The 23,701-nt window shown below is 42.2% G+C and overlaps 1 protein-coding gene across 3 annotated transcripts in view; it reads right to left on the bottom strand.

Annotated features, from left to right (window-relative positions):
• Positions 1-23,701, bottom strand: part of Fras1 (Fraser extracellular matrix complex subunit 1) — a 482,271-nt gene that overhangs the window by 8,861 nt on the left and 449,709 nt on the right. For all 3 annotated transcript variants that reach the window (XM_045144057.1, XM_045144056.1, XM_045144058.1), the window contains 8 exons: positions 23,248-23,523; positions 19,642-19,874; positions 16,853-17,013; positions 14,648-14,862; positions 10,717-10,867; positions 8,234-8,341; positions 7,096-7,255; positions 4,594-4,710 (listed from right to left, as the gene is read on the bottom strand). In XM_045144057.1, the coding sequence (XP_044999992.1) occupies positions 4,594-4,710; positions 7,096-7,255; positions 8,234-8,341; positions 10,717-10,867; positions 14,648-14,862; positions 16,853-17,013; positions 19,642-19,874; positions 23,248-23,523 (1,421 nt within the window). The remainder of the gene's footprint in view (positions 1-4,593; positions 4,711-7,095; positions 7,256-8,233; positions 8,342-10,716; positions 10,868-14,647; positions 14,863-16,852; positions 17,014-19,641; positions 19,875-23,247; positions 23,524-23,701) is intronic.

Below are 23,701 nucleotides of genomic sequence, written 5' to 3' on the forward strand. Positions count from 1 at the left end.
TATGTGTGGGGGACAAATGGAGAGAACTTTAGTGGTCCTTCAGAGGCTAATCTGTTGTTTGAATAGGTGTAATGTAGTCTTGGAACTCTTTGGTACCTATTTTCCCCCGTTACATTCTGAGGTTCTCGACGTGGCTCTGTGATTGCTAAAGGACTTTCTACCATGGTGTACCAGCTAGACTTCCTCGCACACTCACAAGCCCTGAGATGTGGTAATGCTTTCTTGCCTCACCCCATTCTCTTCTGGCTCTCTTTTTCAGTCTCTTTTCTAACTCTTTTTAGCAGGAATGGGGTCCTCCTGGCCAAGTCCTGGGATACCTACTGTGTCCCCTTGATACTTTTTCTCAAGGTGATCTCCACCTTGTCACACAGTACATTTGCCATCTGAAAGGTAGCAATGCCACTTTGAACTGCCCAGTGCAGACTTCTCTTCTGTCTGGCTGTTGGCTGACAGTTCTGATACCTCCTTGGCCTCAAACCCCACATGCTCTTTCCTAGCAAGCCACCTCATTTTTTCTAGTGGTCTAATCCTAGGAAGGACTACACTCCATCCAGAACTGTCTCCCTGCAGTAACTCTTAGTTTCTTTTAATCTGTTCTGCAAGATGCAGTGGGTGAACTAATGTAATTTAAAAGCCTTTGAATGTGCTTATGATCTTTCAGTAGTTTGGATCCTACAGTGAAAACCAACATTTCTTACACGTCTGATTAAGCTTGGTCTCTGCCTGTCTCTCCAGCCTCATCTCCTGCTCCTGTCCTTCTTCCTCCCCTTTCTGAGGTCTGAGGCTGGCCTTCTTTGAGTCACTTTATTGGCCTCACTCCATGACCTCTATTGTCTCAGAACTCATTTCTTCAACCAAGAAACATGGAGCGTGTATTACATGGCAGACACTATTCTACTAATATGAATTCACCTGTATACAAAAAAGGTTTATGTCCTAGGAAGGTTATACACTACTGAGGAGATAGTAACAAGTTAAAAAATAAGTAGCCATGCTAGACAGGAACAAGGGGTAAGGAGAAAAATTGGAATGCTGGTAGGAAGTTCAGTTAGAAATCCTAAGTAGCTCGTGGATATAAATTAGAGCAGCCATTATGGAATATACTATGTAGGGTCCTCAAAAACATAAAAAAATGGGATTATCATATCTTGCCATGTCACTATTGGATATATTTCTACAAGCAATGAAATCAGCCTTTAGAAATAGCTATGTTCCTGTTTGTTGCAACATTATATTCACGAGGGTCAATATATGGAAACAGCATTTGATTGAATGAATGAATGAATAAATAAATAAAATGTAGCATATCGTATAAGCACAAAGAACGCTATTCAGCTCTACAAAAGAAACCCTGCAATTTGTGACCACATAGACACATGTGGAAATCAATATAGTATGTGAAATAAGTCAGACAGAAGGATAAATATTGCATGAACTCACATGTATAAAAGTCAAATACAGAGAAACAAAGAGAACAGAGGTTACCAAGGAAATCAGAGGGTGTGGTGGTTTGAATGTCAAGTGTCCCCCATATACTCCTGTTTTGCATGTTTAGTTTCCACTTGGTGGTGCTGTTTGTGGGAGTTTTGGAGCCTTTGGATGGTAGAGCCTTGCTGAAAGAATTGTGCCACTGGAGGCGGGTCTTAAGGTGTTAGAGCCCTACTTGGTGCTCTTTGGCTTTTCTACTTCCTCTCTGCAGATGTGAAGATGTGACTAACTCCAGCCATGCTTTTCTGGTAAGCTAAAATAAATACTTTCTTTCCATAAGCCACTTCTGGCTGGGTATTTTGTCCAAACAATGAGAAAGAAACTGATACAGAGGGATATGGTGAGACACTGGCCAAAGAATGCAAAGGTGGTAGTTATGCAGGCTGAGAAAGTTTTGAGGTATAACAAAGCACAGTGACTATAGCTAATAATATTGTATTGTATTGGACAGTTCCAGTCAGCCCAGCATGGTAGTGTATGCCTCTGGAGTATGAAGCAGGAGAATCATGGATTCAGTTCCAGCCTAGGTGACTATGAGATTTCAAAGCTAGCATGGGCTACCTGTCTCAAAACCAAAGCAGAACAGAAAAAAACACCAAAAAAAAAAGTACTGGTAAGAGCCTCTGCTTCTTAAGATGGGTGGTAAATGCACATTTGTTTATATGTCTTCTACCTAAATAAAACATTTCATAATTAAAAATTTTTAATAGATGAGTAAAATGACATAGCATATCCTGACTTTCCCTCTTCTTATTGCCTGTCACCATTCTTCCTAGTTATGGCTGAGGCATATGGTATTGCTTCTGCCTTCAGTCATGGTGGTTTCAACACCTATACAGATGCACCATGCAGGCCTTCACCTTTCTGTTCCTTGATTTCACCCCTAAAGAGTTTGTTTTCTATGTCTTTCTATGTACAAGCATCCCAAATCTCATTTTCAAAAATTTTACCCTATTTCCTCTGATCCTTCAATCCCTCTTTTCTTTTACCTCATCATTAATTCTCCATTCACAGTAGGCCCTTCCTGACCACTTCTACAAAGATAGAAAGAGCCTGGGACACATGTACACCTGTGGTGGGAATGTTCACACACAACTACCTTTTGACAAATATTTGGGAAAACAGCCTTCCAATTTCTTAAAAAGTTAAATATATACCTACCATATGACACACCCACTCCATTCCTAGGTCTTTACATAGGAAACAGAAAAGCATATGTCCACATAAGGCTTACACATATATAAGCTTGATTTATCATAGCTGTGAGCTAGAAAGAACCCAATGTCTATCAGGTGATGGACTGATAACTTGTTATATCCACACCATGGAGAACAGCTCAGCACAATGGGAGCCACTGGATATACACAGTAATGTGGACGAATCAAGACAATCATACTGCCATGTTGTCACTTAAACAGAGCTCTAGAAAATGCAAATGCCTTCTGGTAACAGAAAGGTTACCCAGGGAAGGGAGAAGGGGTTACAGAGGGTAGCTTTGGGAGGAAATGCTTATGCTCATGGTCTTAATATCAGTGATGTTTTGTGGAACATACAGTGTCAATATTTATCAAATGTGTACTTACAACATTCGCAGTTTGCTTGATGTCAATAATATGGAAACTAAAACTAACTCAGAAGGCATCAGCCTCTGCTGCAGCCATTGTTCTCACATTTCTTCTTTCTATTCACTTCCTCGCCTGTCCTTCTTCTATCCAATGCCAGGCTTTTCAGTTCACAGGGAAAACTGATTTAGTCTGAGGCCTGCTTTGCCAGCCTTGGACACTGAGCTCATTAATTCTCCTTTCATGGGAACATACACGCCCTGCTTCCTTCTTTCTTTAGTAAGTAAACTCTCTGGCCATCAGCTGAAGCCAGCCATTCCCCTCAGGCCTGAAAATTGTCCTTTCAACACAATGGGTCTGCAACTGTCCCCTGCATAATCACATTTCTTTTCTGTTGCATTATTGTTACATTTGAAGTATTTTACACCCGAAAACACAACCAAACACAATCTCCTTTTCATTTGACCTCTCATCCATTTCTAGTTATTGTTCCATTTCTCTGATGCCCTTATAGAAAAACTCTGTATCCCTGTTGTCCCTGCCTGCTTGCCTCTTTCTCTTGAACTAACTCCAGCCAGACTAGCATGCTCTCCACTCGACTCACCTGCTCAGTATTATCACATTGCCTGGCCGTTTCCAGACTTTTAATCGTCAATAATACAGTAATCTACAAGCAACTCAGCAGGTCTCATTAAAAGTCACATTTCAAACAGCTCTCTCTTAATGTCCCTTTTGTGTTCAGTACCTTCTCTCAGAACTATTTTCTCTTCACCTTGCTCAGCTCTGAGAAAGGGAGCACCAGACCATAACCTGCTCCAGGCCCTGGTGACGTTGAATTCACTGCTCTAATCTAGTGATAAATCCAATGTCCAGGCCAGAGCAAAGCACATGAGAACAGCTGTATGAATAATGACTCAATGAAGGACTGTAAGGGCCAGTGCAGACAGCTGGGGACCTGAGGGACTTCTTGTTGTTCACAGGAGTTTGGATCTGTCAGGTCTCCACAAACACTGGGTTAGGGGGCATTGAATCACTGCTCCTAGGAGATACAGTGCTTGGTTTCTTCAAGCTTCTGATGTCATTTCACCAATGGATCAATTCATTACCACATTGTATGAGTGTTCCTGTTTAAAGACCATCTTACTTAGTACACATTATTGATTCATTAATATTGAACTCATGGTCAGAAGTGCTCTAATACCTGAATTAAGATTAACTAACACTCCATAAGGCAGTTTACAGCATACTCGTGCTTAGAAATACTAACATGTCAGCACTATGCTTGAGTCATTTAAAATAACAAAATCACCAGCAAAATGCAAAACACATGCCTTAAGTGGACCATGATAAGGATCACTGTAGTGTAAGAGCAGCAATAAGAAGGCAGAGTGCCACCGTGCTCAACCTCAGCTAGGGGTATGCCTGTTGAGTGAGTATTTCTTTGCATGTTAGAGAAGGGCTCTGAAACCATGTGTACACAGTGAGTAGGAGAATTCTCAGACAAGGAAACTGCAAATGATGATGATCACCTGTCTCAACCTACCTTTCTGGGGCATGTGCAGTGCAGGCTATAGGCTTCTCTCCTGGGTCCACCCATGGCTGTGTGGGCTGCACGGTGCAAGGAATCAGGTAGATGGTGTATTCTCCCGAGTAGTCCTTCCTGGAAACAGGCAGAACAGACCATGGTCATAGCAGTATCTGAGAGATTGCTCATTCCCAGAAACACAATGGCTTGATTAAAAGTGTTCACATGGCGTTTGTGCCCAGAATCTGAGAACTCTGCAAACGCTGCTTTCAGAACCTTGAATATCATCCTGATGTGTTAAATAAACCAACTTTCATTTCAACAAGTCCACAAAAGGCACAGTGCTAAAAGGTTTAAGTGCTTACAAGCAGTTGACTATTCCCTTTAGACTCCACGAAACTTGATTGGCATTTTGGTTAGTGTTTCTTCATAACTGACACCTTGTTCAACTCAGCCTTGAATGCAAGAACCTGTATTTTGAAGATGTACTGTCAGGTGCTGTGGTTTTGTTGTTTTTCAATTTGTGGTGTATATACAGTATGTGTAGTATGTATGCATGTGTATGCAGATGAGCACAACTGTGCACACATGTGTGGAGGTCAGAGGAGAATATCAGGTATCCTCTGTTGCTTTTCTGTCTTATTTTCCTGAGTCTCTCACTGAGCCTCCATAGAAGTCATTGTTTTTCAGTTAGACTGGCTGAACCTAGTGACCCTCCTTCCTGATCAGTGCTGGAGTTATAGGTATGTGTGGCTATGCCCAGCTTTGTATGTGGGTGCTGGGCATAAGAACTCAGGTCCTCACATGCTTGGGTACAAGTGCTCTTACCCACTGAAACATCTCCCCAGACCCCCAGGTGCTGCTCTTATAGAAAAGATGGCAGAGCTTTCAAGGTTAAAGAACATCTCTTTGGAGCAGAATGGAGGCAGTGCCTGCCTGAACCCACATCATCATATCACTGGCACTGGGATTCAAGGTCCTCTTCCCAGACTCTCCAGCCTCATCAATTTACAAAGTTGAAGAACACTGAGTTTTCTCTGGAAGCTAATCAATGGGAATTTCTTTGCTTACAGCAATCCACAGGATACTCTCTAGGAGCCTTTGTATTCATCACCTACTTCATCTCCCACACTTGTCACTGGGTAGCAGCCACAGCTCTGGGAGGTGACATGGAAGGCAGCTGAACATTCCCAGAATTTCAGGAAGTTATTCAAGGGCTTTGGGCAGTGGTCACACATTGAATGAAGAGTGAGAGATAGATGTACCAGGTGGAACCACCTCATCTCTGAATCTGAAATGGTTTTGCATGCAGGCTCACCTAACCCTGGAAGCCAGGAGGTCCCCTGTAGGACAAGGCTGAGCTCACTCTCCTCCTCCTCCTAGAGGATGGCCTTTGCTCCTGACAGTCTCACCTGTAGACTCTAGATCCAGATTTAACACAGCCCCTGAAGATTACTATGTTATTAGTTTCAAATATATTATCATACAATACTGATACAAAAATACCTTCTGTAAGATCAAAGATCTTACAGAAATCCCCAAGTTTATAATTCAAGAAATATTTTTAGATAGCCTTTAAAATTTTTATGTATGTATGTATATATGCATGTATTGGTGTGCATCTCTTGCTGCTGAAAACTCCAGATGCATGAGCCACTCTGTGTCTGGTTATACATGAGTGTTCTAGAATTGAACCAGAGCCAGAAGGCTATGTAAGCTAGTGCCCTTAACCACTGAGCAATCTTTTCTGACCATAAATCAGGAAGAATTTTTGAAAATGATTCTTTCCTTCTTTTGCAGTGATGGGGTTGAACTCAGAGCCTTCCCACAGAGGTAAGTGCTCTACCATTATATCTCAAGCCCATAAAGGACCCTTCAGACAATTCATCATTTCTTAACCTTAAAACTGGAACAAGAGTTTAAACTAAATATTAATTTCATGATCTATAAAATGAGGATAACAGTATTTATCATGGACTCCTGCATGCCCCTTATCTTTGCCATAGTAGTTTTGGTTATTTTTCTATTCTTCTCTTGAAAAAAAAGATGAGACACTTTATTGTGCTTATCAACTTCCCATTCTACCTGTATACTAAGGAAGGGAGATGACTAAGCCTCATTATGTATTTATTTCTTGTTGGACCATCAAGAATGGCACTTGGACTTAGTAAATCAAGATCCTAGATTTTGCACTGGTTGTGTTAATTCAAAGGATTTATTTATTGTTCTAAAATTTCAATTGGACACATTTCCCAGATCCCTGTATAGGTGATTATGCCATGTGACTGAGTTTGGATGTGAGTGGAAGTGACATTTACACTTTCTGGTCTTTCCCTTGGAATACAGTGACTGTTTCCTGGTTTTTATACCATAATTTGGTCTGGACTATATTTTTTGTTTAGAGGGCTCTTTCAATTTATGTCCCCTGTAAAATGCAAATCTTGTCTTCAAAGAAAAGTTCTGTGCCCTAAGCTTTTACTTTTCAGATCGGCCCCTGGAAGTTTCCATTGCTGGATTTACCTGTTGTATGAGCTTGTGGCTCTCCAGAGTTGGTATGGAGAATCGAATGTCTGAGCACTCCATAGGAGCTGGAGGTCAAATTCAATTCCTCCTAGGTGGTCTGGAGTCAATATGAAAGACTTCACATCTGGTAGTGTGTGATGTTCCATCACAAACTGTCCTGTTTCAGAGGAGGGTACACACCTATGTGTAAGTTTATAGTAGTTGTGGTGAGGGGCCTTTCAAAGACCTAAGTACTGAATTAATGTTCTTATATCAAACAGTTAAGACTATGCTTTTAAAATACATAATCACACTGGATGAGACAACATGGGCCTGTCACACCAGCCCATAATTCTACTTGTGACATCTATAGGATCATATGCTTTGTATAAACAGTGTGAAGAGGCCTTTTAGAAATGAGCTTATACACAATCATGAGGATCTTTATGTGACAACAAACATTGGGTATAATTAATTTTGAATTCTAACCAACACATTTTTCATCTCATTATTCTGTAAATAGAAATGTCAATGTTGAATAAAAATCACATTTAGGGTCACTCAAATCTGTGGTGGAAGAGAGCAGTTGTATATATCCATAAAAATGTGCAGGATTTTTAGCCAGATACCCTCACTCATGAAAATCTAGCATTGGTGTGAAAATCAAGTAGATGACCCATGATGGAAACAAACTATAATAATAACAAATAACACAACTGAAATGGCACATATAAGACTTGATAGGATACAACTTCCTTTTAGATATAAACAGATATAAAGTAAATATAAAGAAACATAACAGCAAGTGGAAAAGACAATTGTGAGACAAGAGGCAATATACACAGGGACTGAGTATCATTTCATGTTAAATACGCTGGATGTGAAAATGGTATTGTGATTCTGCAAGAAAATGTCCTGTTCTTCAGATGATGTCTACTGAGGTACTGAGGGTAATGTAACATGACGATGGCAATCTGTTTTCAAGTGACGTGACCAAAAATACATGTATGTGTATGTATACATGCTTATTCATACATGGAGAGCAAAGCATTGCCAACAGTTGACTTGCTTTTCGTTATTACAATCTTTCAGCTCTTCTATGTGTTTAAAATATTTCTTAATAAAATGTTGGGGAAACACCCTACATGGATACTACCTCTGAATTTGGCATGAGTCTTGAATTCGATGACGAGACGGCCATCCTCTCGAATATAGATTCTTATGATCTGAAGCCTTGCAGAGAGGACGCTGTCGGTTTGGATTCCTGGAAATGCAACCAGACAAAAACACCCAAGTTAGGGTGTGGAGAACACCTTCCAGTCAGTGACCTCCCAGGGTGTTGTCCCACAATCACTGTGGTGGTTTGTCCCCCATAGCCTCAGGGATTTTTAAGGTATAAGCTTCCTACTGAAGGCTCTGGAAACCATCTGAAGGGGGCATGTCACTGGGGGCAGATCTGAATTCTAGCCCAAAAGGTGTGCAGAGAGGAGTTTGAGTTCAGGTGGGTTTGTTTGTCTTGCTGCTTTTTGATGTTTACTGGCTGTTTGGTTCTCTCCTGGACCTGTAAAAGGGAGCCAGCTTCTTCCGCTATTGATGGACCTTCTGCTGAATGTGAAAGCGGGAATAAATCCCTTCCTCCCATAAACTGTGTGTTTGGAAGTTCGTCCCAGCAATGTGGAGCTGGCAGCAACAGACATCTTTAAGAAGAGGTGAGTACTTCTTTGAATGCAAGATAGGAGACAATTTATACACTCACATGAACATTGACTACGGAGATATATGCCAATTAAAATAGTACTGAAGCTCATTCTTGGTTCTGCTTATTCCAGGTCCACTGTTCTTGGTAGAGACTCTTCATGCATGTAGGTACCATGAGGTCCAGATGTAGGTGCCACCCACATCTCAAAAATAACAGCCTTTGGGCTGGAGAGATGGCTTAGTGGTTAAGCACTTGCCTGTGAAGACTAAGGACCCTGGTTCAAGGCTTGATTCCATAGGACCCACATTAGCCAGATGCACAAGGGGGCACATGCATTTGGAGTTTGTTTGCAGTGGCTGGAGGCCCTGGCACACCCATTCTCTCTCTCTCTCTCTCTCACTCTCTGTCTGTCGCTCTCAAATAAAATAAATAAAAATAAACAAAAAAAAACCCAGCCTTTACTATCAACCATGCATCTACTTTAAACTGTTTTCTTATTTATTTATTTGACAGAGAGAAAGAGGGAGGTAGAAGAAGAGAATGGGCTTGCCAGGACCTCCAGCCACTGCAAAAGAACTCCAGGTACATGTGCCACTTGCACATCTGGCTTACGAGAGTCCTGGGGAATCAAACCTGGGTCCTTTGGCTTTTCAGGCAAGTGCCTCAACTACTAAGCCATCTCTCTAGCCTGTACTGTTTTTTTCCTTTCAGGACCTACTAAAGTCTTAAGTCCTAATGGCCACATTTAGTACTCAAACCAATGAAGAAGTAAGGTGGGCCACATAGAAGGTAAGCAGCATGAGTCTGACATGAATAAGCTGTGGGCTGAGTAAATAAAGGCTCTTGCAGACAAAATGCCCAGCGGGTTAAGAATGACCAAAAAAAAAAGTGTAATCACAGGAAGAGAAAAAAATAAAGTTAAAACAAATCAAGAACCAAAGGCCAAGGATTTACCTCAGACAAGAAAACAAAGTTATTATCCCACAAAGAATATAAAGCAAATAAATGATTTGCGCTTATGCCATCCAACAGAAGAAAGGATATATTTTCAATTACTGGATATGAATTTTCAATTACTAGATATGGTGCTCTCTAAAGAAAGCACCTTAAGCTCTTCAGCATCTCTTCGTCAGATAACGTGCTATCCCTGGGTGTGGCAGGGGAGGTGGAAAAGGGAAGTAAAGGGAAGTGGGCTTGGGGTCATATCGAGGTGCAGGTCATCAGTCATTTCTAACAAACAAACAACCAAAGGAAGCAAGCCCCGCTGAAGTGAGCAGACGAGAACATGTGGGTTTTGGACATTGACACGGGCCTTGAGGGAGGAGGTGGGTTGGGGGACGATACTGAGCAGGAGTGAAGTGTGTTCTAGCACTGGGTTGTCTCAGCCCCAGCCTCGGGGGCTCCTCTCAAAGCGGGCAGTAATAGGGGCAGGTTTGAGGACATGTCTTGTGTTTAAAATTCAGCACTGTTAAAGATCTCAACTTCAGAGAGTCACCAAAAGAGCCACATATGACTAAGAATAAAGAGGGCTCTTGTCACATCTATCAAGTCAAGTGTTTCTGATCTACTTTTTCATTTCCATGTATCTGATTTGAGGATCCTTGTGCTCCTTGAACAAGATGAGCTACACTTTTTTTTTAAGCAGGCTCAGCCAAACATGACCATATTCCAGAACACACACTCCCTGAGTCCCAGTGACCAGCCTAGGACCAGCTCCCACTTCCATCTTCTCCCCAAGATCCCTGGCTGTCTGGCTTCTAGCACAAGCACATGGAGACACTGTTCCTTCTCACAATCCATAGGTCCGTACTCCTTCCAGATCCTAGATGGCCCTGCTTGGTTTCTACAGGACAATAGGAGCCCAGCTGCTGTTAAAATACCTTGCTTATTTAGTCTTGACTGAGTATGAGGTAGAGCAGTTAAGATGTCTATAGGCATACCTGTTCTCCAAAGAACTGTGTCATAGAAGAAGGAAAACTCCATCTCAGTGTGGTGCTCCAAGGAGGCCCAGCCCCTAGGGGCTGTCACATAGATGTAGGACACATAGAGAGGCACGTGCACTGTCAAGAATGACTGAGCAGAATCTCTCACCTGTCAAGGAAACAGCATGCATGTAAAGGCTTACTTCTTCCCTGGGATGGAGAGGCAGAACACCACCTCTCAGTTCAGTTCCCATCCACTCTCTTATATACTAATCAAACACCCACACCTGCAGTTTGTTGTTGAACACATAGAGTACAAAGAGGCCAGGATTTTTTTTTAGGGAGGGTGCGTGTAGGTAGGGTGATCTGCAAAGGCTTTTCTGAGAAGGTAATGAACAAAAACACCTCTGAAGGGTGAAAGTTGGCTTTGCCTGCCTCTGCAGTTGCTAGAGGCCTTAGCTGAAAATCTAAAGTATGGCAGTTATTCTCAAGGGATCAGTCTGGTGGCTCTGTGATCTGTTAGTCATACACGCTGGTCTTGCTGATAGCTTGCCAGTGACCTGTAGGAGAGAAGCTGATCAACAGGGGCCCTGATGATGCCCCAGTCTGCATCCTCCGGGGGATGAACACACTCATGACTTGGAAATCTTATCTAGGAAGCTTAACAGCATACACAATGTACAGCAGCTTGGAGCTGCACATGCCTGGCCCACACAGTGCTTTGGAGAAAATGTCTGAAAAGGTGGCCATTGCACTTTGAATAGAACATTTTTCCCTACAGGGTGGGGGGAGGGGTTCCTATTACTGCTATTAACTTGGTTCAGTTGTGTTTATTTTATGATGTCATAAAAAATCTGGATAAAAAGATGATAAACTACTAGCAAAATCTTTCATGGTAATGTTGTGTATATGTGCATGAATGGGGAAATTTGTTAATTAAAATGTGTTTTCATTTTTCTCTCTGTAAGTATGTATTGCTTTTGTAACGAAAGGGTAGTTTAGTTTCCTTGAAATGGTTTTATTTGGCCTAGTAGTACAATGTATTAAGGGACTTATCTTTTTCTTTGGTTTGAAAATACAGTATCAAGTGCTCCTATTAGTAATTAAGGCAAAGAACCAAATGCATTGTCAATACTTAAATCCTTAAGTATTTTATTTTTCTAAAGTATTCTTTAAATTCAAAATTACCAGTGATTTAGAATTTCATGCCATTTTTTAAAAAAAAGATTCTACTAATTCCATTGATTTAAACATCACCTTTCATTTTTATTCATTTATTTTATATCCTTTATTTATTGATTATGATGTGTGTGTGTGTGTGTATGTGTTCAGGCGTACATGCAAATGTGCTCATAGGAGGCTCTATTTGGTCACCTGCACTGGCAAGGAAGGAAATTTGGGTGTCCCGTTCTTTCACTTTTACCCATTCTTATTTGATCAGGAGTCCCTGACTCATCCAGGAGCTTGCTGCTTTCTCACAAGCTCCAGTGATTCTTGGGTCTCTGCCCCCTACAGAACTGGGGGTGACATATGAATGCGGTCACACCCAGCTGTTTAGTGGTTTCTCGGGCCCTCATGCTTACACAGGAAGTGCCCTTAACCACGGAATAATCTCTCCAGCCCTAAAGATCCCTTTTTGATATGCTTCATTTATGTTTCTTTGTAAAAAATCCCCAGATTTTTGGGCTGGGGAGATGGCTTAGCTGTTGAGATGCTTGCCTGCAAAGCCTAACAACCTGGGTTTGGTTTCCCAATCCCCACATAAAGCCAGATGCACAAAGTGGTGCATGCATCTGGAGTTCATTTGCAGCAGTTAGGAGGCCCTGATGTTCCCATTCTCCTGTCTCCTCTCTTTCTCTCTCTGCTTGCAAATAAATAAAAATAGTTTTTTGTTTTTTTTTTTTTTTACCCTCAAGGCAGGGTCTCACTGTAGCTCAGAATGACCTGGAATTCAATATGTATTCTCAGGGTTGCCTTGAACTCATGGCGATCCTCCTACCTCTGCCTCCCAAGTGCTGGGATTAAAGGTGTGTGCTACCATGCTTGGCTAGTTTTTTTTAAACTCCAGATTTCATCTGGACCCTCCCATCATATCTGCCTCTTAATAGGTTCTGCTTACATACAACTGCCCTAAACTCACAATTGTTGATATTACAACCTCACAACAATGGCATAAAACCAAAGGAAGGACAGTATTATAAAGAAAAAAAAAAATTGTGCCCAAGCTAACACAGTACATAAGATTTTTAGATCCTCACTCAAATAAAGCATCTTAAAATACAAAATCTCTCAATAATTCCCTAGCTAATTGGTAAGATTAATTTTCTTTTTTATTTATTTTATTATAATTTATCCCTCATTATGTTACATGCTAATCTTTTAAGAAATCTCAGCCGGACGTGGTGGCACACGCCTTTAATCCCAGCACTCGGGAGGCAGAGGTAGGAGGATCGCTGAGAGTTCGAGGCCACCCTGAGACTACAGAGTTAATTCCAGGTCAGCCTGAGCCAGAGTGAGATCCTACCTTGAAAAACAAAAACAAAACAAAACAAAACAAAAAACAAGAAAAAAAAAAAAAGAAATCTCAGACAAGGATTTAATGCATACATATTTTATGTCATGTTGACATCAATAGTCATAATTTCCTAAGATCTCAGAGAGGTGATGTCTGTGGTTCTGGGCAGAGAAACACTGCACTAGGACTTAATTCTAGGTTTCATGTGTTTTCAATAATGTATCGGCAATTTCAGGTTTGTTTCTTTTAAAGAAACAACAATGCAATTTTTTATGTATGTATTATTTTCTGGTAATTTAAAAAATGGGACAAAATAAATCCTTGTTTTGGACTTTTAAAGCATACTCTGAGCAAAATTACCCACATATGTAGTTGAAGAACAATCATGGAGAGAATAATAATTTTTCTTTGTTTTGCTTTTCGAGGTAGGGTTTCACAGTAGCTCAGGCTGACCTGGAATTCACTATGTAGTCTCAGGTTGGCCTCGAACTCCTGGTGATCCTCCTAACTCTGCCTCCGAGTGCTGGGATTAAAGGCGTGATCCCCCACGCCTGTCGAGTATATTAATTTCTGAAGGGTTGGGGATGAGCGTCGGCTGTCTTTCCCCAGGACTGGGTTATGCAAAACTACACCTTGACTGCCTTAAAATTCTATCCACCAGAGGGCAGTAGTGTATGTACTAAAACTCAGAAGATAAAGAACAGGCATAATAAAGAAAACAAATTTTAATCAAAGATGCTTCCCACATGATTAAGCCCTCTACAAATTTCCCCCTTTAGTGAGGTTAAACTTGGTTAGATATGAAGCCCAAACATCTAACAAATTTTGGCTCGCTGAAGTAAGTTCTCAGAGATGGGACGGAGCTTGTTTGAAAATTTCTTTTCCCACTAGGGCAGATGAGCCATTCTCACTGGCCTTTCCATAAACTACCCTTCCACGACTCTGGCTTTCCTATGAAAGGTTCTGTTGTCACCAAAACGTTTAATGATGTGCGACTGTGTGTTTCTGCAGGGTCTGTCGGTCTGGAATAAGTGCAAGGTGTTTGAAAGAGTGGTCTCCGTGCTTCAGCCGGTGTACCTCCTGCCCCGCTGACTCATTTCCCCCGGGCGGGGGGGTGGGGGTGTCATTTATGTCAATATCCCATCCATCAACGGTACAGTTTCTGAGTTTCCAACAATACACACAGAGAAAAACATACACCCAGAGAAGTAAATATTAGATGTTTATTGGGGTGACTGATTTTTTTTCCCCCCACACTTCCTTTAGAAGACACTGGGGCTCTCTGGCACAATGCTCTGGAGACCTTCATAGGGGACTCGCACAGAGCTCCTTAGCTGCCTGGCCCGGCTCTGAAAGACCAGTGCTAAGCGAGGTGCTTCTGGAACAACTAGGGCCGGACACAGCACCCGAGCGCCCCTGACCTGCGGCACCCACCTGGAAGTCCGCGGTCACAGAGCCCCCGCAGACGTCGATGAGCTCCGTCAGGTCGTAGTAGGCGTCAAAGGTCCACACGCAGCTCTTGAGGTTCAGGTGTCGGTAGAGCTGGATGGTCTTGGGCTCCCGCACGCTCGGGTCAAACTGGAAGGGGCGGTCGTAGCCGGGCCCCAGGGCGGTGCTGTGGTACCCGGCATCTTCCAGGAACCCTGCCTCTGCCAGGGAGGATGGGACAAGACACGGAGACTCAGCCTGTGGTTGGACGGAAGCTGGGCGGGAGGAGGGACCCCATAGTCAGAACGTGAGAACTGAAAAGGAGCCCAGCTGCTTGGGGCAGGTATCAAATGGGGTGCGCCCCAGGAGCCCATGAGAAAGGTGAAGAAATGATTTATGAATTAAGGAAACCACGTGGCTTGTATACTTGGCAAGTCTGGCTCTGTATGTCATGGGCCTCACAGTCCATCTTGATGAACTGAACTTACTGTGCGGGCCACTCATTGATGAGTTATTTTTAAGACCAATTTAAGATACAACTTTATTTTTGGCATGTTATGGCAGGGTTTCACTCTAGTCCAGGCTGACCTAGAATTCACTATGGAGTCTCAGGGTGGCTTTGAACTCATGATGATCCTCCTACCTCTGCCTCCTGAGTGCTGGGATTAAAGGCGTGCGCCACCACGCCCTGTGTGTGTGTGTGTGTGTGTGTGTAATATGATGTGTGGAGGACGTGGTATTTATGGTGTATGCATGTGTATGTGCCCCTGCAGCACCCAGCATGCTTGCCTGTGGCATGGTGTACTTGCCTGTGCTCTTCTTGTCTGAGTGGGAGTCTCATACGGTGTGTGTGTGAGTGAGTGTTACATGCTGTGACAGCAGGAGCGCGGAGTTCGTGGGTATGCTGCATGCATGTGCATGTCCTTGAAGTGCCACCGCGCTCACCTGCGGGATGCTGCGCCCTTCTCATCTGAGTGGGAGTCTCTTAATGACCCGGGAATTCGCTGCAATTTTTTTTTTTTTTTTTTTTTCATGAGCTCTTGCAATTCCCTGGTCTCTGTGCCTCTACATGCGTAGGGTTACAGGCACACATGGCCATTCCCAGCTGTTTAATGAGCATTCTAGAGATTTGAACTTGGATGTCTCAGGCCCTCACGCTTATGCAAGAAGTACACATAACCCCTGAGCCACTGCTCCAGCCCAAACTTTCAGTTTTAAAATGTAATATTCCTTTTACTACCTGTGCATGTGGATCAATTAAACTTTCATGTTTAGCTCAGCGAGTTAAGAATAATTTGTACTCAACTAATTCTACTGCATAAAGACCATCACTGTCCAAAAGTGATGCTTAATGAATATGAAAGAGCGTTTGGATGCATTTCTGTCTTCAAAAACACTGATAAATGATTCATCAGTGGTAAAGGGGGGGGGGGGATACACATTTCATGTGCACTTGCCAAGGGAAATGGAAGCAGACAGGATTCTTTGTTGGTAAAACGTCTGTTATGGTGAACACAGAGGCATGCAGCTCCTTCAGGGCCCCCCACCAGCTGTGTAAGCTCAGCCCAAGGTCATGCTTCTGCTGAGAACTGAGCCTCTGACTGAGCAAGATGGGCTCTCAAGGTTTCTCTCCAGCATTTTCCCCTGCAATGGCCTGCAGTACAGCCTTTTGCCCTGTGCTCAATCCTGCTTCTTCCTTTCCCTTTACATCAGCATTGATCTCTCAGATCCTGCTTTCAGAGAATCCATCCATAAGCATCTAACATCTGTGTTTGATCTTTCTAAAATATTGTCATCATGGGATATTAGAGCACAGATCTAAAAATGCTCTCAATAAGTGAGGGAAGGAACTAAAATCGACCACAGTGGGCATTTTAAATATAACAACATGTTGAATCACTGCAGTGACTGTTAGCAATAGTTATCTTCATGTTACAGATAAGAAAACTGTAACCCAAACTGTTTTGTTCTGTTTTATATGTTGATGAACTAGGTTTGGAATCTAAGCCAATCTGATTGGAACGTCCTTGACTTCCCCTGTTTACTTCAGCACCTGAGCCCCTCCCTGTGTTTGGATGCTTGCTGCGAAGACTGACATGAAGATTCTGAGGGCTGGAAGACATGAAAAGCTAGTTCTCCCCTCTTAGCCACCTCTTCAAGGTTGTTACACAGTGATCACATGGAAAAACCAGGAGCAAACTCATGCCTCACCTGAGATGCCTCTCAGATCGTGGGTGGTGACTAAATTGGAGCAGACATGCTGGTGTCTATAGATGGACTCAGATAACAGGAAATGCAGGTTGTGCAGTGGCATCGTGGAAATGAGAGGCAGCATTCCGTCCTGGTGTGGGATCTGCACCGAAATGTGGATTCTGTAGGAGAGATGACAGAAATAAGTGTTCAGCAGCAATGGGCTATAAACAGCCCATTGGATACAAAAAGGGTGCATTTCTTTCTCATCCCAAATTTGTCTTTGCCAATGAATTTAAGAATCTTTCCCCCACCCTACTCTCAAGCTTGCCACGTAGGATTTTCATCTGAACATGATGGTGTATGGGATGTACAGGTAAGGTTGATTTTCTTCCTTAAAAGATCCTCCAGACTCAAGACTGACAACAATCAGGCATACTGTTGCTTTTTTTTTCTATATAAGAAAAAAGAAGCAAAACAAAAAACAAAAAACATCATACTCACAAGTTACTTTAAAGCTTCCTTTTGGGTTGGGGATAGAGCTGAGCTGGTAGAGTACTTGCCTAATTATGTACGAAGCCCTGGGTTCTATCCAGCATCACATAAACCAGGCACAATGGCATACACCTATAATTTCACACTTGGGAGGTGAAGGTAAGGAGATCAGAAATTCAAGGTCATCCTTGGCTAAATTTGGTTTGAGGCCAGCCTGTGATATATGAGGCCTTGTATCAAAAAAATGAAAGAACATTAAAAAAAAGAGGTCTGGGGAGATGGCTAAGTGGTAAAGGCACTTGCTTGTAAAGCCTGATGGCCTAGGTACAATTTCCTGATACTCATGTGAAGCCAGATATACAAAGTAGATCATGTATCTGGAATTCATTTGCAGTAGCAAGAGGCCCCCTAGCATGTCCATTCTCTCTTTCTCTCTAATCAGTCAATAAAATATTTTTTTAAGTAAAACAGGATTAAAGAAATGGCTCAGTGGTTAAAAGTACTTTCTTACAAAGCCTGACAGCCTTTTGTTTTGATTCCTGAGTACCCACATAAAGCCAGATCCACAAGGTGGCATATGCATCTGAAGTTTGTTTGCAGTGGCAGGAGGCCCTGGCATTCCCATTTTCTATCTCTTCTCTCTCAAAATAAGTAAACAAATTATGAAAATTTATGCATATATATATATATATACATAATTATAAAATTTTCTTATTTTTCAAAGCAAAGGAAAAAGAAAGCTTGCCTTGGCTTTAAATTGAAGCTCTGTATCGGCAGAAGCCAAGTTTGAATGACTGATACATGTTCTGCCCCCTGCTCTGTATCAGTGGGTACATGTGGAGGCTGAGGAGGGTTGGCATATTCATGTTGGTATTTGTTTGAATGAAAAAGAAAGGTATGACTGACTTTTTAAATTTTAAAGCCAATTTCCCCACCCAGTGAAACCCACTAATCAGTGTTTCTCCCTAGCTAAAAATGGTCACCACTTTCCCTTTAAGTCCCATCAAACCCCTGCATATCATTCTGGTTGTTCTAGGATCTGAAACAAGTTCCCCTTTACCCTACATCCCTGAGCATGTGAGTAGCCTTTGTCCCAGAACATCTGTAGCTTATTTGTTGGCTGCTATGTCTTGTCTGTCTTAAGACTGCTTATCTTGCCTCCCCACTCTCTCCACAATATGTAGTATATGATTCAAAACAACACATGAACTTAATAAATACTGGTTAAGACTGCAGCACAGAGTGGTACTTATGGGCTGCATTTGTTTTCACTGTATATGCTTACATTTTTGGCATGTTTATTGGGAGTGTGTTCTGAGTTTATACAGCAGGTCTCTGTAAGCATAGGGCCATAGTGTTTTTGAAGAATCCAGATCTGGTATATAAAGAGGATGGCTCATTTCCTAGGAAGGGGCCAGTGCTGCCTTGTGTTCTTCCAGTATCGTTCCTTGAATGTATTTATTTGTGTGTGTGTGTGTGTGTGTGTGTGTGTATGTATTCCTATATGTGTGTGTATGTGTATACACACATACACACACACGTTTGTGGCTTGTTTAACAGAAAAGGAATATGCATATTCTTGGGCACACTCAGTTGTTTATAAAAATAAAGGCTTAGATCTTATGAATCTAATGAATATGTATGGCATGTAGGAATTCTCTTTTGCTAAGCAAAAATGACAGTCTCCATCTCCCATTAAAATTATGGTAGCACAGGAAAAAGTAAGTCTAGTGACTTCTATTTTAGACAGTCTTATTAGTCATTATTTCAGCAGATCTTAAGAAAGTACTTCTTGAGGGTCAAGAAGCACTGAATTAAATAGTGGAGATGCAAATGCATAATTCCAGTCTCTTCCCTTAAGGGTTTTGCCATCTACCACATGGCTAGGAAGAATGTGTCAGATGATAATGCCCTAAGAGAGACATAGACAGGTGTCAGAGGAGATGCTGAAAATGTTCCTGGAAGAGATGCTCTGAGCTAGATATTGTAAAACAGGAGGATTTAACTATAGTAGGTGGAAGGGCTGGGCAGGGTAATGCAACCTAAAAAAGTCTGAAGCCCTTAGGAAGTAACATGGGATTCTCTGAAGGTGATGGCAGGTGAAAATGATAAGGTGAGAAAAATGAGGCTAGGGAGCTGGTGAAAAGGGCAAGACCTTGAGGGGCCTCTATAGAAAACCAAACAAAACATCCCCTGCCCCACCGAAGCTTTAATTACTGTCATTTTAATTTTGCACAAGTATCAATCATTGGTTTTGGAAAGCAAGTCCCGGATACTTGGGATTCACTCACGGTGGAAGACCCTAGCTGCCTGACCTGTTTGGATGCTCCTTGTGTTTGACGTCCAGGTATTTCAAGGTTGCGATGAAGGACTGAGCCTGGAAGCCTCTAGCTGTCCCAGCCACAACTGGGGTGTGGCAGATAGCACTGTCTGTTCCAATGGTAACAATGTTGCTCCTTAAGGGGGTCCCCACATGGCCCACCTTGTCCACAGCCTTTGCCACACAACGCACATGGAACCTCCGGCTGAAGTAAATGCTGTCTAGGACCTATGAGAAGAATAAAGCACCTCAGACATGCATACAAGCAGTCTTCATACTCCCTCTGATGGGTGATGGGACATGAGATGCTGCTTGATGGCCCCTAGAGGCCATCCATCCATCCACTCACTCATTGATCTGTCCCTCCATTCATTCATAATGTAATCATTGCCTTTCTACCATGACCCAGGTACTAGAGATGGAACAATAGTGCACTTAGAACTAAGAGAGAAAATGAAAAAGTAAACATGGAGCAAGAATCAAAAGACTCGTTCAGCGTAAGGATGACTCAACTGTTTCCACACCTTCCAGTGAGCCTGGCTGGCCTCCAATCCTGTGCTGCTGAGAACGCAGTGAACTCAGCTAAGGCTTGGACATACCAGGCTCCAGGCCTTTCTCTAATGATTCCTTTGGTTTGCAATCAGGTTTTCAATACTGGGCACGAGGAGAAGAAACTAAGCTGTCTGGTTAATAATGTCATGAGCTCAAAATCCCCCTACAGAACACAACTGGCCTCCAAAGAGACACACGCTGCCTCTCATGTTGTCACCCAACCCTCAAAGCAGCTTTTCTCCTCTCCCTATCCATGCTGTGGTGGCTTGAATGGAAAATGTCTCCCACAGACTCGCGTGTTTGACCATTTGGTCCCCAGCTGGTGGCACTGTTTGGGAAGGTTGTGGAACCTTTAGGAGGTGGAGCTTATCTGGAGGAAGTGGGTCACTGGGGATGGACCTTGAGGTTTTATAGTCTGTTCCTACTTCCTGTTCATCCCCTGCATCCTGAATGGAATCTGACCAGCTGTACTCATGCTCCTGTGACTGTGCCTTCCCTGCCCTGATGGACTGTAGCTATAAAACATAAGCTACAAGAAATCCTTTCCTTCCTTAAGTTGTTTCTGGTCAGGTATTTGTCCACAGCAATGAGAAACTGATGAATATATATACCATCCCCTACTATTGATCAATCAGGGAAGCAGATTGATGCTTTTGGTTCCCAACCTCTTTGTCAGTCAGCTGCACAATAGTTTTTTCACTGTTTTGCAAAAATCTGGTGATTTCATATCTATGCCTACTGGTGTTAGGTAGCAAGCTGTGGCTGGGTAACAATGGTGTCTAGAATCAGAGGAGGGATGAGTCTTTATTTCTCTTCCAGTCCTGCTGTTCCTTACAATATTTGAGAGCCATAATGACATATAGTCTTGAGGCTGAGAACTTGGCCTCTGACACCTCCTAGCACTTAAAGGTCTTTCTACTGATTCCTTCACATTTCCAGACATGAAGAAACAATGCATGAGCCTAACTGGATCTATGCAGAGGCAATGTAGGTCACCAGAACTCCTCAGGATATGTGTGCACAGCCACAGGGAAGCACAGGTCAGGAAAATTAATTTGTAGTTCTGTGTGCCTTAGACCTCCCACAAAGTAATCATACAAATGCATAAATTCTTCCCGTGGAAACAATTTTCAGTGAAGTCTATTAAAAATTAAAGATTTTCCATTAAACTTTTTTTAATTAGCTGCCATCTCTTTATTTATTTATTTATTTATACACAGTCTTAGTCTAGAAGGGATTTTAGGCACATTATAAAAATGTATAAACACAATGGTATTAAATAAATAATTGAAGAAATGAACACAAAGCAAAGGGAAATGGGATAAAGGGTATTAGTCACCAAGCCACTGCCAGGAGAAAAACTTAACAGTCTCAGACTCATAAATGTGGTACTTGTACTTTTGGTTCAATTATATAACAAGGTTTTGTTGAACAGAGAATTAGATTCTTATGATCCAATAAACCATTAAGCCTCAACGTTTAAAGTTTTTAATAATATAGAAGATGATTTAAATTTGAACTAGATTATATTGCAAAAGAATGTATCTCCTTGGCCTTTGTGAGTAAGCTATACCAAACACAATGGATATGAGTGGCCCAACTCTGCCAAAATGCCCCGTCTCCAGTAGCTTTCCTCTGCTGCTACCCCATCCCATTAATGCAGCGGGAGCTAACTATTAGTTGAATCATAAAATCTAGAGAAATGCAGTCTGAATGGAATCTCTGATTTTTCCAATTAGTCACTAAACTAATTTCAGTCAAGAAAAAAATCATTGCTCTTACTATGTGACAGATTCTGTATTGATCTTGAATCTCAACTGCTTTCTTGCCTCTTTTGGAATTGCCCATGAGTAGAATCCCTGTGAGGCTTGTTTGTAAGGCTGTGAAAACACTGCCCTTTGGTAGTGGACAGTGTGTGGATCTGGTCTTTAAGCTCTTTGATAAAAGCAACTTCCCAAGGAACTTTTTTTTTTTTTTTAATGTCCTCTTACAGGGCTTTGCAAAATGCCAGCCACTCAATAAACATTTTATCTTTTTATTTGAAAATTTCCACATATGGGATAAAGAGATACTAGTTTAGTGGTTAAAGCACTTGCCTATGAAGCCTAAGGACCCAGGTTCGACTCCCCAGAGTCCATGTAAGCTAAACACACAAGGTGATGCATATGCACAAGGTCATGCATACTCACAAGTTGGCACACATGTCTGGAGTTTTATTGCAGTGGCTGGAGACCCTGGCACACCAATTCTTTCTCACTCACTCTTTCTCTTTCTCTATCTTGCTCTCACACACACTGTCTCTCATAAAATTTTTTACATATGATGTCCTATCAATGTACTGTCGACTTTGGGATATTCAAATGTGGTAGAAACCTTAATCTATGTTAAGAACTTTTTATCCAGAAACTTATAGTATGATTTAAACTATGTGAAAACAACCACATAATGATAATTACTTAATGATGCCTACCTGAAATCTTGAACTTAAATTATCATTTCTAGATCACATCTGTCAGTGATCTTGTCAAGTGACTGAGTGGAAGGAACATTGTTTCGCAGATCAGGATATGGAGACTGAGAGAGGCCAAATAACCCCTTAGTGTGTATGGTTAAAGAAGGCAGAGTCAGGATCAGGAAACTGGTCTTTGGACTGCTGGCACAATTCTCTTCCTGTTAGACTCTGTTAGCTCTCTCTCTCTCTCTCTCTCTCTCTCTCTCTCTCTTTCTCTCTTTATTTATTTTTTTGGTTTTTCAAGGTAGGGTCTCACTCTAGTCCAGGCTGACCTGTAATTCACTATGGAATCTCAGGGTGGCTTTGAACTCACAGCGATCCTCCTATCCTCTGCCTCCTGAGTGTTGGGATTAAAAGCATGAGCCACCATGCCCAGCCTTTCTGTCAGCTCTCTTAACATGAGAATAAAATACATGCGCACTTGCTCATTTGTTTTATTCAAAGCCATTCACTGATATTGCCCTCAAGGAATTTGACAGAATAACAAGGAACAATACCAGCTCTCTTCCTCCCAACCAGGATCAGTCCTTGACTTACCATGTGGTTGACACTGGTGAATGGGGTGTTGTCAGTGATGGTCTCAAAGGGAGACCGAGCCCCATTGCCATCAGTGGGGGCAGCCACTTCCCAGCTGAACTGCACAGATGTCTGGTTAATGCCAGCCTCGTGGCAGCGTTCCTTCATGATGGTGTATCTAGGGAAGTGAGGGTCACAGGGGGTGACACACACCAGAGGGTAGCCTGGAGATGGGGCTTTCTTGACCCCTTCCTTGGTAACCTCTTCTACATGGTCATAGTCAGCCAGTGTGACCACCTGTGAAAGAACAGCAAAGCTTCAGGACAGGTTGAGGATCAGGAAAGTCAGAAGACTAAAGCTGCCTTCCCTATAGACCTTCATGACCTTTGAACTTGTAGGGAAACTATAGCTGAAGGTTTAACACTGCCTTACCAGGCACTTTTAAATGACACTTGATTCTTACTGGTGGGGGAGA

The sequence above is a fragment of the Jaculus jaculus genome, chromosome 2 (assembly GCF_020740685.1).
Source record: "Jaculus jaculus isolate mJacJac1 chromosome 2, mJacJac1.mat.Y.cur, whole genome shotgun sequence".
Taxonomy (NCBI): Eukaryota; Metazoa; Chordata; class Mammalia; order Rodentia; family Dipodidae; genus Jaculus; species Jaculus jaculus.